The sequence below is a fragment of the Dermacentor andersoni genome, chromosome 6 (assembly GCF_023375885.2).
Source record: "Dermacentor andersoni chromosome 6, qqDerAnde1_hic_scaffold, whole genome shotgun sequence".
NCBI lineage: Eukaryota > Metazoa > Arthropoda > Arachnida > Ixodida > Ixodidae > Dermacentor > Dermacentor andersoni.
The window spans coordinates 60,213,604-60,228,963 of NC_092819.1; the positions used below are offsets into that span (position 1 = coordinate 60,213,604).

The window sequence follows — 15,360 nt, forward strand, 5'->3', positions numbered from 1 at the left end:
AATATGCGAAGATCAAGCGAACACGTTGCCATGGCCATCGACATAAAAGCAGCCTTTGCTAACGTAAGCCACCAAGGAGTACTCGATGGCCTGGCTGAAACAAACTGCGGAGAGCGGATATACAACTGTGTTCGCAGCAGTGATCTCGCCAACGCTATTTAACGTGGCGATCATAGTTGCAAGGAAACTACAAGCCACCCCGCGTATCCAGCACGCCCTATACGCGGATGGCATTACAGTCTGGTGTGTCACCGGGTCGCTACGTGAAAAAGAAGAACTATTACAAGCAGCTGCCTGTGAAATCGAGACATACGAGCGAGCATGAAGGCTGCAATGCGCGCCAGAGAAATCGGAGATTATACGAGTCTGGAAAGGCGAAGGAAATCGTAACGTCCCGACGGACCCTGCTCTTAAATTGGAAATCAGACTTGGCAATGATGCAATACCTGAGAAGACCACAATCCGGATACTAGGCATGTGGCTACAATCTAATCAACACTGCAAACACGGGCTTAACCTCATCGAGACGACAACACAACAAGTCGCAAGAACGATAAAGCGGGTAGCCACGAAAAGGACGGGGATGAAGGAATCGGACGCCCTTCGCCTTATCAGAAGTCTGGTGGTTAGCCGCTTCATTTGCAGCTTGCCGTATTACGAGCTAACGAAAACAGGGGGATGCGATCAATTCGTGCTTAAGGAAAGCATACAAAATCGCCCTACAAATACCGCGGTGTGCCCCAACCGAAAAACTGATGTCTCTGGATTCTCTGGAGTGCAGACTCGGGTATCACGAGCTCCTAGAAAAACAACCAAACTAAACCCATCTCCACAATAATCAGAAAGAGCATCAAAGTGACCCCAGTACCCAGAAATATGGACCCATCTCCACATGCATAAACAAGAGAAGCCAGAGCTGCATACTTTGAGAAAACGCACGGCGACAAACCAAACTCCCGCTTCGTGGACGAGGCAGGCAGAAAAGAACGGTAACTGCTGTCACTGACTACTTGGGCAGAGAAATCATTAGAGCTTCTACTCACAACACCACTATCGTGAAAGCAGAAGAAATCGCAATAGCCCTTGCTATCAAAGCGACGGAACCAAACCAATAAATAACCCTCCCATCAACTCTCAAGCGGCATACTCAGGGGACGAGTATACCCCGCAGCCTATAGGATTATACAAGATATAAAACCCCGAGCCAGATTTCCCCCTTTTATGGGTAACCAGTCATGAGGGAATCAGGGGAAATCAGGGGGAATCAGGCTGACAGAGTAGCTCGTGGGCATTCTACACACCACGGGTGCTCACAGAACTCCTCTGACGACCCGATCCCGATTGACCAGTACTCTGCAATATCAGTAAGGAAGAACAGGTTATATGGAGAAAGCTGCAAACCTATGCATATAACAACCTGCACATTCTCCATAAAACTCATCCCGAAAGATATACGGACACATGCCCATGGTGCGGAGCCACGCCAACCTTAGGCTGGAGCCTAAGGCTGGACCACATCTCCTGGGCATGCACGGCATATCCACAAAAGACAAACACAGAAATTACAGAGCATACACAATGGGAGGCGGCGCTATCCAGTTCACAGAAAGAGGTCCAAAAGGCCATCATCCGACAAGCAAGAGGGCGCGCGGAAGCCAGTGGACGCAATGGGTTCCACCCATTGAGCCTTTTATTCTTCAGTAAAGTTGTTCTTGTTCGTCTCCCGACTGGCACTGTTCCTTGGCCGCTTTTAGCAGTTCAAAGTGCTCGTTGGCACAGTTCATGTCAAAGTCTACGTTGACGATTGTCACTCCTCCGATCCGACTACAAGCAGACACCTGCAGAAGACAAAAAAAGTACTTTGCGGTGAACTGTTCCCAACTCCCAGCAGATGTTTTTCAAGCTGCAACATTTTTCTGCTATCGGAAAAGAAAGTTGCCCGGGAAAGCGATTTGTTTCATGGTATCCCTTGTCATTAAGAAAGCCACCGCTATCCGCTACTCATCATCGTAATCAGCCTTGCTACGCCCACTGCAGGCCAAAGACCTCTCCCATACCTCTCCAACTACACCGGTCATGTGCTAATTGTGGCCAAACTTCTTAATCTCATCTGCCCACCTACCTTTCTGCCGCCCCTTGCTACGCTTCCCTTCTCTTAGAATCCAGTCCGTAACCCTTAATGACCATCGATTATCTTTCCTCCTCATTACATGCCCTGCCGATTCCTTTTTCTTGATTTCAACTGAGATGTCAAAACTCACCTTTGTTCCCTCACCCAATCTGCTCTCCTCTTATCCCCCTTAACGTCACACCAATAATTCTTTCCGTAGCTCGTTGCGTCGTCCTCAATTTAGGTAGAACCCTTTTCGTAAGCCTCCAGCCTCCAGGTTTCTTCCCCGTGGGTGTGTACGGCTAAGACACAGCTGTTATACACTTTTCACTTGAGGGATAATGGCAACGTGCTGTTCATGATGTGACAAAGCCTGCCAAATACACCCCAGCCCTATCTGCCTAAAGTAGATGTGTTCCCTTACCATTTTCAGTGCCTCCACCTATCCTGAACGGATGTTCTCTTTCAAGACTTTTTAGTCCCACCCTTCTGCTTTGCCTGTCCAGGTCAGTGAGCATGCATTGCAATTGATCCCCTGAGATTAATTCTTATCCTCAATTCTTCCCAATCCAAGTCTCTGGATACCTCCTGTAAACATGCTGTGAATAGCATTGGAGCGATCTATCTCCCTGCCTGGCGCCCTTCTTTATTGGGATTTTATTGCTTTCCTTATGGAGGACTACGGTTGCTGTGGAGCCGCTATAGATATCTTTAGTATTTTTACATACTACTATTTGATGCTTAATTGTCCTTGGTGCTCATGGTTCGCAGCATATTGCTGACAGTGTTCACAACGTATTTCAGTTCCCAGTGAGGCCAAGAACTTATGTGCACTTTGTATCACTGATGGTTTTCCGCTTGCATGTTATGCCGGGAGGGCAGCATTTGTTGCTGTCGTACTTTCGACGAAAAGAAGCCACCAGGTTTTTCTCACTGTCCAACATAACTGCACTGTGCGGTGGGAATGGACACTTTGCCAAACTGTTGCGCATGCGCGAGCGAGCCGCCTGCACCCTTTCTGGCTGGAAAGCAAGCAGACGGCTGCCCTCTGGCTGGGCATTCCGGCACGCTCAGGCAAGCTCCCGTGAACACGTTTCTGAATGCTATACGAGCAAGAATACCTTCGGTATTTTTCTCCGTCCGAGTAGCGGTAGCTGCTAAAAGAGAGTCATGGGTGAACGCCGTAAAGCGATTGAATGCGGACTCAGTATGGCAGCCAAAAGTGCAGCGAACAGGTATACGTGATGAATTTTGACCTGTAGAGAGCCCTTTGTATTATTTGGTCTTCCATTTTAGGCCGGCCTTAAGACTTCTAGCCGCCCTGACTACGTGACAACTGTTTTCCCATACATCCGATCTTCCGGACAGACTGCAGTGCAGCAGCGTGGTCGTTTACAGCAAGTAAATAGTTTTAGAATAGGGGCCCCAAACATCTGAAGCCCCAAAAGAATTAGTGTCGAAGCCAATGCGCGAGACGCAAACTTCGTTTGGGTTTTACGTTGGGCACGCTATATCACCTATTGAGCGGGAGCCCCAAAAGCTGCCCTAAAAACTCATCAACAAACATGGCGGCAACCATCGAAACGACGGCTGTAACCTGGCACCATACTGGGCTCAATTCGTGGTAACGCGTGACATTCGCAAGCTAGGAGAAGACTGCGATGTGTGTTATGAAGAGAGACTCCGCTGATTCCGGATTAGATCGTGGATTCCACGGCTCGTAAGCCTCATACGGCTTAGCTTGGCTGAAGAAGGCACGTAAGATTGCTTACTCAAAACTAAGCGCAACTAATTGCTTGCTGCTAATAGAATAAATAACCTCCCAATTGTAATTAAATGCGGATTTTAAAATAAGAGATTTGTTTATAACAGCTTTCTTTGACCCCGTAGTCGCGCAGCACACAAGCGCAAGACGCTTAAACCCCGAAATGCGCCTTGGCACGCGCGCTACAACATCGGCTAGTGGTTTCAGGGATCGCACTTTTCTCGGTGTACGCTCATGTTCTTTGCACGCGGGCTCGCTCCACCGGAGTCTCGCCGTCTTAAACCGCACTACGGCAGTTTCTCGAGAGTTAAGTGTGCATGGAATTTGTGAAGCGAGCGTGAAATTCACATATGCCGGCGACCATATCCCAGGCGGCACGTCAGGTCGGGCCAACGTTGGAAACATATTGGCACTTCCTGGCCCAATGACGGCCCAAGATTAACAGCGTGGTTCCAATATTGGCAGTGCCATTCTGAATCCTGGCCCAATGATGGCCTAAGGTTAACAGCGTAGCGCGAATATTGGCTGTGCCATTCTGATAGAGATCCAACGTTGGCCCACAATACACAGTCAGTAAACAATATTGGCTGTGCCATTCTGATAGAGATCCAATGTTGGCCCACATTACACAGTGAGTAAACAATATTGGCACTGCCGTTCAACGAGGCGGGAATTATTGGACCGACTTTCGAACGGATTTGCCAATATGGGTTAATAGTTGGCTTTCATTGGAGGACATTGGCCCGTAATAAGCCAATTTTCCCATTGTCGGTTTTTAGTGCTCTACGACTTGCTGATATTGAATAACGTGTTTTGAAAACTAATGCACTGATCACAGGCACACTGCGCAGGAACCAGAAATATGCTCTCCCGTGTTAACTCCATGCATGGTACACCGCCATTTTTGTACTTCGCGTTCAGCGAAATGCGCCCCCTAAAGAGAAAAGCCAGTGCACCACGTAGCAAGCAGGGGAAGTCGCATAAAATTAGCCGCTGCTTTATTGATCGTGCATGTGAACATGAGCTTTCCATAAGAAGCAACGGTATTGCGAATTTGTCTGCGCATTGTATATTTTGCATGTACGCTCCGCGGCTTTGGATGATCAGGATTCTGAGGGGAATCGATCATTACAGTGCCACAGAGTTGATGGAACCGTTTTATATTGCATCGAGATGGAGCGCATATGTATTAGTGAAACTTTTGCTTGTTTGTTTAGCATGCATGGCGTGTTGAGGTGACATAATCATCATGCTCCTATTCCAATATATTTGTTTTTTTGTGCATGTTTAGTAAGCTCCTTGTATGAATGCCCCTGACAGAAAAAAAAAAAATTATTGCACGTTTTGGCTTTTCCTCTTGTCTTTGCCTGTAGTTGGCACGGCGCATTCCGGATTTTTTTTTTCCGCCTAACTTTTCGTCCTTAAGCCCCCACTCGCCTCTCCTCCACACACCCACGTGAGCCTGTTCAAAGCTATCAGCCAAGCACTCAGGCAGCTATAAGCTGCTGTGTCGAATTGGCTGCTCTCGGAATACGGGGAAAAGCAGTGGGGTCACTATTGTCCTCCTTGTCTCCCTCCGTCGCTGCCGCCGAAGGAACGCGGTCGGGCTAGGTCCAGTGGGGGAAAGTGGCGTTTACACCGTTTTCTTCATTCACCCTTTCCTTTCACTCTTTCCTTCTATGCATCGCTAGCACGCCGACTGGGTGCAACACCGCCTGAGTGCTTGCCGTCTTGTCCGTGTTTGTCAGCGCACTCCTATCGTGAAAAATGCTCGCTTGCGGTCGTCATTCCTACTGAGAAGCCTGCATCTTGAAATACACAGCAAAGTGGCCACGAATTTTCGTGAGTGTTAGAATTAATATAGGCGAAACAACAACCAGAAAAAAAGTCGGCGCTCGTGGCCACCGTCTTCGATGTGGGATGAACTCGGATACACATCGCATGGAGCATGAATCTTACAATGGTGAGTGCATTTGTTTTGCGCATGTTATAAGTTTTATAAGGAGCAATATCACCCAAGCAATATCACGCGGTATATATATTACTGAAACAGGCCTGGCTAATGTAGAGTGCCTGTAATTACATAGCTCTTTTTATTTGCAGCCTTTGAATAGTGCCCGGAGTAGAACCACGTGTAAATCTCTGTGAATTTCACCCAAATTCCAGGACTATGATTTTATCAAGCCACGCGCGCGGCCTGATCCTGCTAGTGATACCGAGGAACCACGCTTCTTCTCACTGTTCTAGGTCAAGCATCATTTCCAGCCGACAGTATTTCTTTCTTTTCGTATAATAAATGCCTCTTTTACTAGTGTTTCCTGACGGAACTTCTCGGTTTCCACATTAAAAATTTCGCCCGAAGATCGCATTGTGTCTACGCAGTCTGAAACTAAGCTTTTAGTGCTGTAGCAGGTTTTGCTGCAATTTTTCAATTATAAAGTGCTACGCTGACTAGGTGTGGGCTGTAAACAAGGCGGACGGATCCTGTGCATTTTATGTCTGTTCTAAATATTACGTTGCACCTTGTACAAGATATGCCATATATGTCGAAATATTAAGAAGTGTTACCTGACAAATCTCTTGCAAGAAAGTTTCTTGATTCACCCCTTCGAACTCTCTGATCAGACTTATAATATTGTTGCAGTATGGCGATTTTTCAAATGAAAACGCTGCCACATACATTTGTCATACCAACATCTCTGATAATGTTTCTTTTTATTTTACAGTGCAAGCATTTCCTCCAAGTAATGGTGAAGTCGCTATGGGATAGGGTAGCAATATCAACGAAACCACGGCGTTATCGTGGTCCTCGTGGGGCCTGATCAGCCCGCCGAAATCCAAGCACTGACCAACCTGCCTACCGACGTCAGCTCCCTGCCCTGAAACCCCTGGCCAGCCCACCGTCCTCGGCACCTTGCCCAATTCCTATCCTGAGGGCAGTGCCTGTAAATAAACTGTTTGAAGATAACCGAGCGTCACCCATCTAGGTCCACGGAAAATGCCTGTTTGTGAAAATTTATTCGCAAATAAATTGTCATAAACGTCAATTACAGTATTCTTTTATTATTATTTGCAAGCATATATGACTTCTGCTTCTTGACATCTTTTTGTCGAGCTTTCCTAGCTACTATTGAGGAAGACGGTAAGGGGACAATTGCTACAAAAAATGCCGCTAGCAAAATGTTTGCGGTAAGAATGTGTGCGTGCTCTAAAGCCAGCATATCTAGAATATTCGTCATGCAAAGGGCATTGGCTCAAAGCTGGCATTAATAATGGAACGATATGGCTCAACACTGGTCCTACGCTGGCAGCACGATGGCTGCTGCATTGGCATAACATTGGTCCAATCTTGGCTTTAACGCTGGTCCTACGATGGCTGCTGCATTGGCATAACATTGGTCCAATCTTGGCTTTAACGCTGGTCCTACGCTGGCAGCACAATGGCTGCTGCATTGGCATAACATTGGTCCAATCTTGGCTTTAACGCTGGGCCAACATTGGATTGGGTTGCACTTTGCCAATATGCCAACATTGGTCCAACATTGGTACCAATTTCTGCCAGCATTGGGCCATTGTTGGACCAATGCTGGTGTGCTGCCTGGGTATAAGATAAGCCGTTGCAGGTGCTTCAGCTTCCACAACACTGAAAGAATAGAAAACCAAGAGAATCTACTGACGTCAAACCCAATGGGGCTGCTGCAAGATGCCCAACAAGACCCACTTGTGTGTTGCTGGCGCTCAGATAGAGCATAACGTTCTTCACATAATCCTCTTCCATAACCCAACCACGAAGGGCCTGACAAACGGTCGCGATTGTTGAGTGCAGATAGCTCCACACCTGGTCGCCGGCGATCGAGCAAAGTCCCTCCCGTGTCAATAAAAAAAAAAAAAACGGAATACAGCCTTAGTCCATTTTTACATGACGGGAGACACTAAACAAACAACGTAAGCTGAATTTCACATGATCAAACTCCAGCAACAAATACTCTCGCACCCAGCGCCCTCAGGCCTACGGCAGGGGGCGCTCACTTTTTTGCAAAGTGTCCACTAGAATTCAAATTCAACGCGCATCAACTCTGGCTGAAATAGAACGGCGACGATGCTTTCCCCACAGGAATGTCCTTCCTTATACAAGCAATTCGAGAGAGTGTCGGCTTCTTTACGTGCTAAAGAATTTTTTGAAGCAGCCTGACGCGTATTTTCTTCTTTCATTGACCACACACACAATGGCAAGGAAACGGTTGTCCTGTCTTCCACTAGCCCAGCAAGCTTTGAGCAGTAGCCGATAGGACTAATATGACGGAGAGATGCTTTATTCTTATGTCTGCGAATGCAAATGTTCATGTACCTACCTTGTTCTTGAGTGTCTCCGCTGTTTCGAAGCTTGAGTATGTCATTCTTCTTCCCCTTGAGCTTCGCCCCTGTGTCTGTGTAAATGAAGGTAAATAAAAAGTCACCATTAAATTCCAGCCGTCAATGGTTCAGACACAAGCCAGTTTTATTCATGCTTTAACTAACCGTCAAAGCGCGAAGTTGCCGCTACTTTTGCAGTGGCACTCACTAAGCTGGGCAGACAGCGCTGAAGATGGCGGTAATGGCACAATTCAATTAACCGAGAAGGGTAGGCCTGCACTTGATCTCTACTGGACCCCGTTTCTCACACAGTAATTGTCCCGATTGATAGCATGAGCCGTAGACGCCCACTAGGTTATCATCAGCCAAGGCACAAATGATTATCTTGACAAGGAATACACTTATTTTCAAACATCTCGCATGACACCAGTTTCCACTTCGCGGGAACACTGATACAGAGACTGCGACTAAGCAGTGCCAACTGCAAGTTCTGCACAGTTCATTGTGGATGGGATTCCTGAGGCGACAGTGCCACCGTGTAAACGCTGTGCACCTATAGAAGTTCCCATATGCAGCGATAAGGTATGCCGTTGTAGCTAGGCTGAATCCCCCCCTCGAGATCCAAATAGAGCTCAAGAAAATAATCGCATTTTGTGCTGTATTTCATTACTGAGTGGTGTGTCCGTGATTGTTCTTGACATTTCGCAGGCGCCAGAAGCAGCAAGTCTTCTTCGTACTGAATGCAGCTGCAATGGCGCCGCGGTCATTCAGCAGTGCAGAGAGATGACAAAGCACGCATGTAAAGTGTTTCGTGAAAGTGCGTTGTGGCGGCGGGGCTAGGGAGGAAGGAAATTCCGCTGATATGACTGATATGATACGATATGATAGGCATTGAATGTGTGCCTTTGTTATAGTTCTTTGACCAGACTAGACCGGTCCTTTAAAAACGGGCACTCGGGATGAGGCAGGGATGAGGCTGCGGAAGTAAACGTTGTCCTCCACCAGAATCTGGCTCTTCCTTCGCGTTGCCAGCGTGCAATCGGGACATCAGGGGGTGCCATCTCGGACCTCCACAAATTATGAGCATCCAGTCCCGCGATGAAGCTCGCTATGCCGCCTATGCCCTGTTCCTTCTATGCCGTTGAACTCTTCTCGTATAACCCCAGGGGTAATGGGCCTTCAGTACATGCTTCCCATATCATTTGTGCTTAAGGGCGGCGTGTGCGCGGGTATTTTCTTCCCCGAAAGGGGACTTCTGCGGCGACTTCGAACCACCTCATTGTATGGATGACTTACATCGCCGCTGTTCCCGCTAATAGCTTTCTGTTCTCTTAATCCCGCACCCTCCTCCCCCTCGTCGCTTTTCAGGTCAGCACCGCTACAGCAAGCAACTCCCTGCAAGAATTGATGGGCGACCAGCCGCGGTAGCCGAGGGGCTATGGCTCTGCGCTGAGGAGCTCGAGGCCGAGAGTTCGATCCGCGCAGTGGCAGTAGCATTTTTATGGGGGTGAAATGCAAAAACGCTCATGTACTTGCACTTAGGTGCCAGCCCAGGTGGTTAAAATTAAACCGCCACTACAGCGCTCTTCATGGTCATTGTGGTTTTGGAGTTAAGGACGATTCCCGTGACACTCCGGTAGCGAAGGCCAGTTACTCCTTTAGTCTTCTGACAAAGTAGACAAGCGATCCCTAAACACCAGCGTTGTTTCCTTTCAGTGGCCTCTCATTAATATTTCACCTTAAGAAACGCTGTCGCTGCATAATAAATCATACATGTCTTAAAGACAAACACAGAAAACCACAAAGACCCACGCCACCTAGCCTTTCGTATATCTCGCTTAACTCTCGCACGAGCTGCGGCAGGTGCAACAGAGGAAATGTAGACAGAATATTCAGGTAGCACAGCTCTGATTCCAGACACGGCTGGCCTTAGTTATTTGTTAGGCCCCAGCGTTAAAATAAATTTAAGCACTTCACTATTCTCACTGCCTCAGACACAAGCCAGTTTCCTTCAAACATCTCGCCTGACACCAGTTTCCACTTCCCGCGAACACTGACACAGAGACTGCGACTAAGCAGTGCCAACTGCAAATTCTGCACAGTTCATTGTGGATGGAATTCCTGAGGCGAGAGTGCCACCGTGTAAACGCTGTGCACCTTCAAAACATCTCCAAAATCAGTGTTAACTGTAATTCCTGCACAGTTGGTGAGCCGTGCAATTGACGTTAAAAATCGGCGAGGCTGCACTTGCATTGGAACAATTATAGGCGTGTAAACAGACCTAGCCCAATATTACTCTGTATACGCATCAGATCCGACCACTTCTCGTTTGATGATATTCACGAAACGATGTCAATGCCCAAGCTGTGTGCCGGTTCACTTGAAATCCAAACAAAATAAATGGGACCCGATGGAGATTGCCCTCTTTACATGTCATTCGCGCACGTCCTATGCTCCTGCGCTACACAACGTTTATCTGTTCTTTTTCTTTTCGTTGTAAACCACGCGTGAAACTGGCTGTGTGTGCGCCTACTCCAAGGAAAAAGCGTAGCAGACGACGCTCCGACTGTATTTTGCGCTCCTGCGCGTGGTATTGCTGATCGCGTTGCTTCTCGCTTGGGGCTGCGGCAAGAAAACTTCTCCAAAAGCAGTGCTAACTGCAATTTCTGCACAGTTGGTAAGCCTTTCAACTGACGTTAAAAATCGGCGAGGCTGCACTTGCATTGGAACATTTATAGGCATGTAAACAGACCTAGCCCAATATTACTCTGTATACGAATCAAATCCGACCACTTCTCGCTTGACGATATTCACGAAACGATGTCAATGCCCATTCGACACTACGATTTCGTGAAAGAGGCTTAAACATATCTAAAATATTAACATGGCGTGCTCAAAATATCAAATGAGCATCATGCACCTGGCTGTGCAATTGGTAAAAATCGAGCACTGCCAATACAGAGGCATATGTTTTATTGTATTCGCATCACTGGTGATGTTTGCCACGTTGGCTTAGTTTAGAGCATAGTTGAATGTTTCATGGTATCTTTTTCGATAGTAACGTGGATGGCTAAATATTGCTAAGTGGTTAGGTGCGCCCTTTGGTGAAACAGATTCGGATCTGCTGTTCGAACAGTTTTTACTGCTCCGAACAGGAACAAGCAGGCGAAATTGCAGAACTGCAAAATTAAATCCAAACCGAACAGTTAATTTCCTCTCCATTTATCCTCTGGTATCTTCAACACTAGTTAAGGAGGGAAGGTGTTTTAAGGTCCGAAGTCGGTGCCCTTCGATTCGAGTGCACGGTGACAGCGCGAAGGAAGAGCAGTTGTCCGATAAAGTGACGCTTCATTCAAACGCCCGAAACATCGCTCTCCCCCACAGAACGAAAACATGACTTTTTAAACTCTCAGTTTCACAAAGGAGTCGAAACCGGTCAATCAAACATGCGAGTTCTCATAATTTCAACGAATATCACAACCACCTTCGTACCGCAAACGGATAGGATTGCTCAAAGGCACGAGTCATCTCGTTCTCCCCTACGTTAGGCTCCGAGTATAGGCCCTCGATGTCCTCCCCTTTTCTCCTGCAGGCGGCTGCCAATCAAACTGCCGAGAATGTTTCCATGAAACCACGGTTTATTCACTGCATGTCTACGGGACAGTGGGCTGCCTTCCTAGTACTGAAAAAACTGTCATATGTGCAGCAGCTGTGGGCCAATTCGCTTGAAATCCTAACAAAATAAATGGGACCCGATGGCAATCGCACACAAAAGCATCCATCGGTCGTAGCCGGCTAAGTGGTGGTAAAGCTACCGCCGTTTTTACAGGCATTCTCAGAAGGCGCACGCCAAACATCGACACTCAAACCGGCTGGGCAATGTCGCGTCCCCCGATTTCTGTGACCGAGACGGTCGACGGGACATGTGGGAAGCGCATGGGCATTAGCGGTGACAATGACCTGGCAATGAGCTTGGCGTGGCAATGAGCTTCAAGCCAGTCTCCCCGAACTCTCCCCGTCAGCTCGGACCGTCTACCCTTTTGTTTCGAACAAGAGTGCAGATCTGGTGTTTCCTGTGTCCCCTCTTCGCGGGACCCACCTGCCGCCTTTGTTTCCGGTTATTGGCCGATACAGCAGCGTGTGAAATCGTCCTGCGCTTCGCTGTAGTCGCCTAAACTGGGCCACACAACAACAGCAAGACCAACACCGCAACATCAAACTTACTTGACCTGTCCAAGTTACACACACTAATGAAACAAGCGTTTTGTCTGACATCCCTGTACGCTTGCATACACCCTCGCGAGCACTGTTTCAGAAGTTTCAAGTTTATAAGGCCTCAAATGCTGGCAAAATCAATTTACCTCAAGTTTACATGTTTCAATACCAGCGTTGTTTCCCTTTTTTCATTATTTTAAATTTCCACTGTGCCCGCACACAGTATATTTAAATATTTATATTTTCGAAAGAGATGGAGGTAGTCGATTGTTTCTAAAGGTATGGTAGCCTGTACCTAGAATGAATAAGTTGTTAGTTTACCTCGCTTCAAATTGATTTGCGTGCTTTCTTTATCCTGAAAAAACCTGCAGAGTTCAGTGACCCTTTCGGCAGAGTCTTATCAATGATGTGTGAAATGCACGTGAATGATATGTGTCTCAATATTGCTTCTCTTCCGAGTAAGCAATGCTAACGACTCATGAAAAAAGGCTAATTTACAAAATTTATCAGGAATGGAAACAGCGCACTAGCACACAGAGATATATAAAGGGTGTCCCAATCCACTATATCCAGCTCCCAGATTTAAATATAAAAGCAATTGACAGACTGGAAGAAAACCTAGTGCATACTGTTTTCGGTACAGTTTAGTAGCTGTCAGTAATTCTCTTCACTACTGAGAATTTGGGTATTTGCAGTTAATTATTTCACTCGGCACGTACTTTCCTAATGATTAAAGTTTCAATGATGCATATGTAGGTACAGCCAAGGGACATGTAATTGCAGTATTCTTAGCGATTACTAATTGCCTACTAATCCGAGTGATAATTAACCCCGCGAAATATGAACACATGACTGTGCTCGCACCCGCATCATAATGCAGCATCTCCGAACAATCTCCTGACTTAGCCAGAATGAAATTCATGAAATAAAGCGTGGCAGTTTGGGCGAGTTGGTAAGTCATGACTGTTTTGAGGCTCACTGTTTTCCGTTCCCTTTGATTACCCCTACCTCCTTCCTTTTTTGCTCTTCCTGAGCTGCGCTACAAGCCTAAAACAGTCATGAAATAAAGAAAAACGTCGCGATCGAGCTAGTTCCTTATCTGCTGCGACCCTGAAGTAACACATCGCATTTGGTGTTAGTAGGAAATAAGTTGTGACAGCTGTTCTCTTAGCGTAGATTAATATTGCGGTTGTTTTTTTCTTATCTTTCTTTTTCCAGAAGGCTTTTTACCACAAAAGAAGCTAATTGACAACGTCAGTATAAAAGTTTAGAGGTGCGTATTGTTTCCTCCTAGTCGCCGTGCCTTTCTCTAATATGGGAAACATGATCCGTGACTTGGGAGCTGCAAATACCCTACGCATGGATGTTCTAGCATTTATGGCCTTAAACCGTCATGCGGCTGCCCAGGTACCAAATTCCAATTCATCAGTTTGGAGGATTCTGTATCACTCGGCCTTTCATCCGTAGCATAACCTGCACCAATGCTTGGAAGATCGTCTAGGTTTCTCGAATCGTTCCTCAATAAAGCCGATGAGTCTACGGACTTCTTTAGCAACATCATGTGCACAGAACAGATGAAGGCAACGTTTGCAGAAACGGCCAGGTAAATTTGTGCAATGCACGCTATTGGAGCGACTCCAATCTACACTGGGCGGTGCTAAAATTGGTCCCAGCCTACACTGACTGACACTGACTGGACAGCGCTACTTGGAAGAAATCCTTGGAGCTTCTCAGCGAAGTTCCGCTGTCATGTCTTCTACTTCTGTGATATCAGCAAGATGGGGCGCCAGTACACAGCCCAAACCGGCTGAGTACAACTTTTCGTGCGCAATAGATTAGAGGCATGGGCCTGTAAATTGGGCGGCTAAGTCACTTCGCCTCTCCATTCAATTTCTTTGTGGTTATACGAAAGATCATGTTTACATGATCGACACGACGACGTCAGATGAGCTCAAAGCAAGGATAATGGTTGTCTGCCGTAGAATTCCAGTGTTGGTCAAGAAACCCGCAGAAGACGTGATAAAGTGGACTCAGTATGGCGTCGCTGCATAATGAGCCCTATTCGAACACGTCTTCTAGGCAGCAGCTGGTGTTCCATGGCGCTCACGAATTCCTAGATAATAAGGGCACAGTGAAAGCTGATGGTTCTAAATGCTTGCGCATTTAGAATATCCTATTCGCGCTTTCCAGATACGCTAGCGCCACCGCGCGGATTTTTTCGGAACCCGCGAGGGGGTGATGGATTTTCCGCTCACGCGGTTTTTGCAGCTGTGTTGGCGTTTTGGTACTCTCCGATATGAAAAAGAAAAAAAAAGGTCCACGAGCAATGAGCAACCGCATGTGCAGTGTGCCATAATGCACAAATCGTGCAATATTGTGAAAGTATTGGGAAAAGCACCAATTTCCAAAAGACAAAAAAAACGGAGGAAGTTGTGGGCGATCAAGCTCCGCATTGGGAAGCAAGTGAGCGAGGAAATGGTTGTATGTGGCGAGCATTTCAACAAAGACGACTTCTTTTCGGGCCAGCTTGGTGTGTAATTGACTGTTAATGATTTCATTATATTTTTGTTGCGAGCCCTTACGAAAGCGACTGAATAGAAACGCCGTGCCTTCGCAAAAGATCCCGCTGAGGTCCCACGAAGCAAGAGTGAGACCTAAGGTTTCCCGAAAAACGCCCTCTACAGATTCCAAATATAAATTGAAGTGCGCAAGTGTCACTGTTCATTAAGTTTTCTGCCTGCACTCGCGCTGTTTCGGCAAATACTCTGCGACGGTGCCTGACGCTGCGTCACGAGCATTGCAAACTAGAGAACGTATTCCGCAACGGTTCTTAGTCGTTTTGTTTAGGAATTAAACAGGCGGCCTATGCACAAGGCGCTCGCTGGTTTTTTTGGCCGTAGCGAAAGGTGTATACCGA

General features: G+C 47.0%; 1 protein-coding gene across 1 annotated transcript in view; it reads right to left on the minus strand.

The window, feature by feature from the left end:
* Window positions 1-1,590: 1,590 nt before the first annotated feature.
* LOC129382502 (uncharacterized) overlaps window positions 1,591-15,360 on the minus strand; it is a 122,243-nt gene continuing 108,473 nt past the window's right edge. Inside the window, exons 31-32 of the mRNA XM_055066555.2 lie at window positions 8,228-8,302; window positions 1,591-1,838 (exon numbers count right to left, since the gene is read on the minus strand). Coding sequence (XP_054922530.1) covers window positions 1,698-1,838; window positions 8,228-8,302 — 216 coding nt within the window. The 3' untranslated portion in view covers window positions 1,591-1,697. The remainder of the gene's footprint in view (window positions 1,839-8,227; window positions 8,303-15,360) is intronic.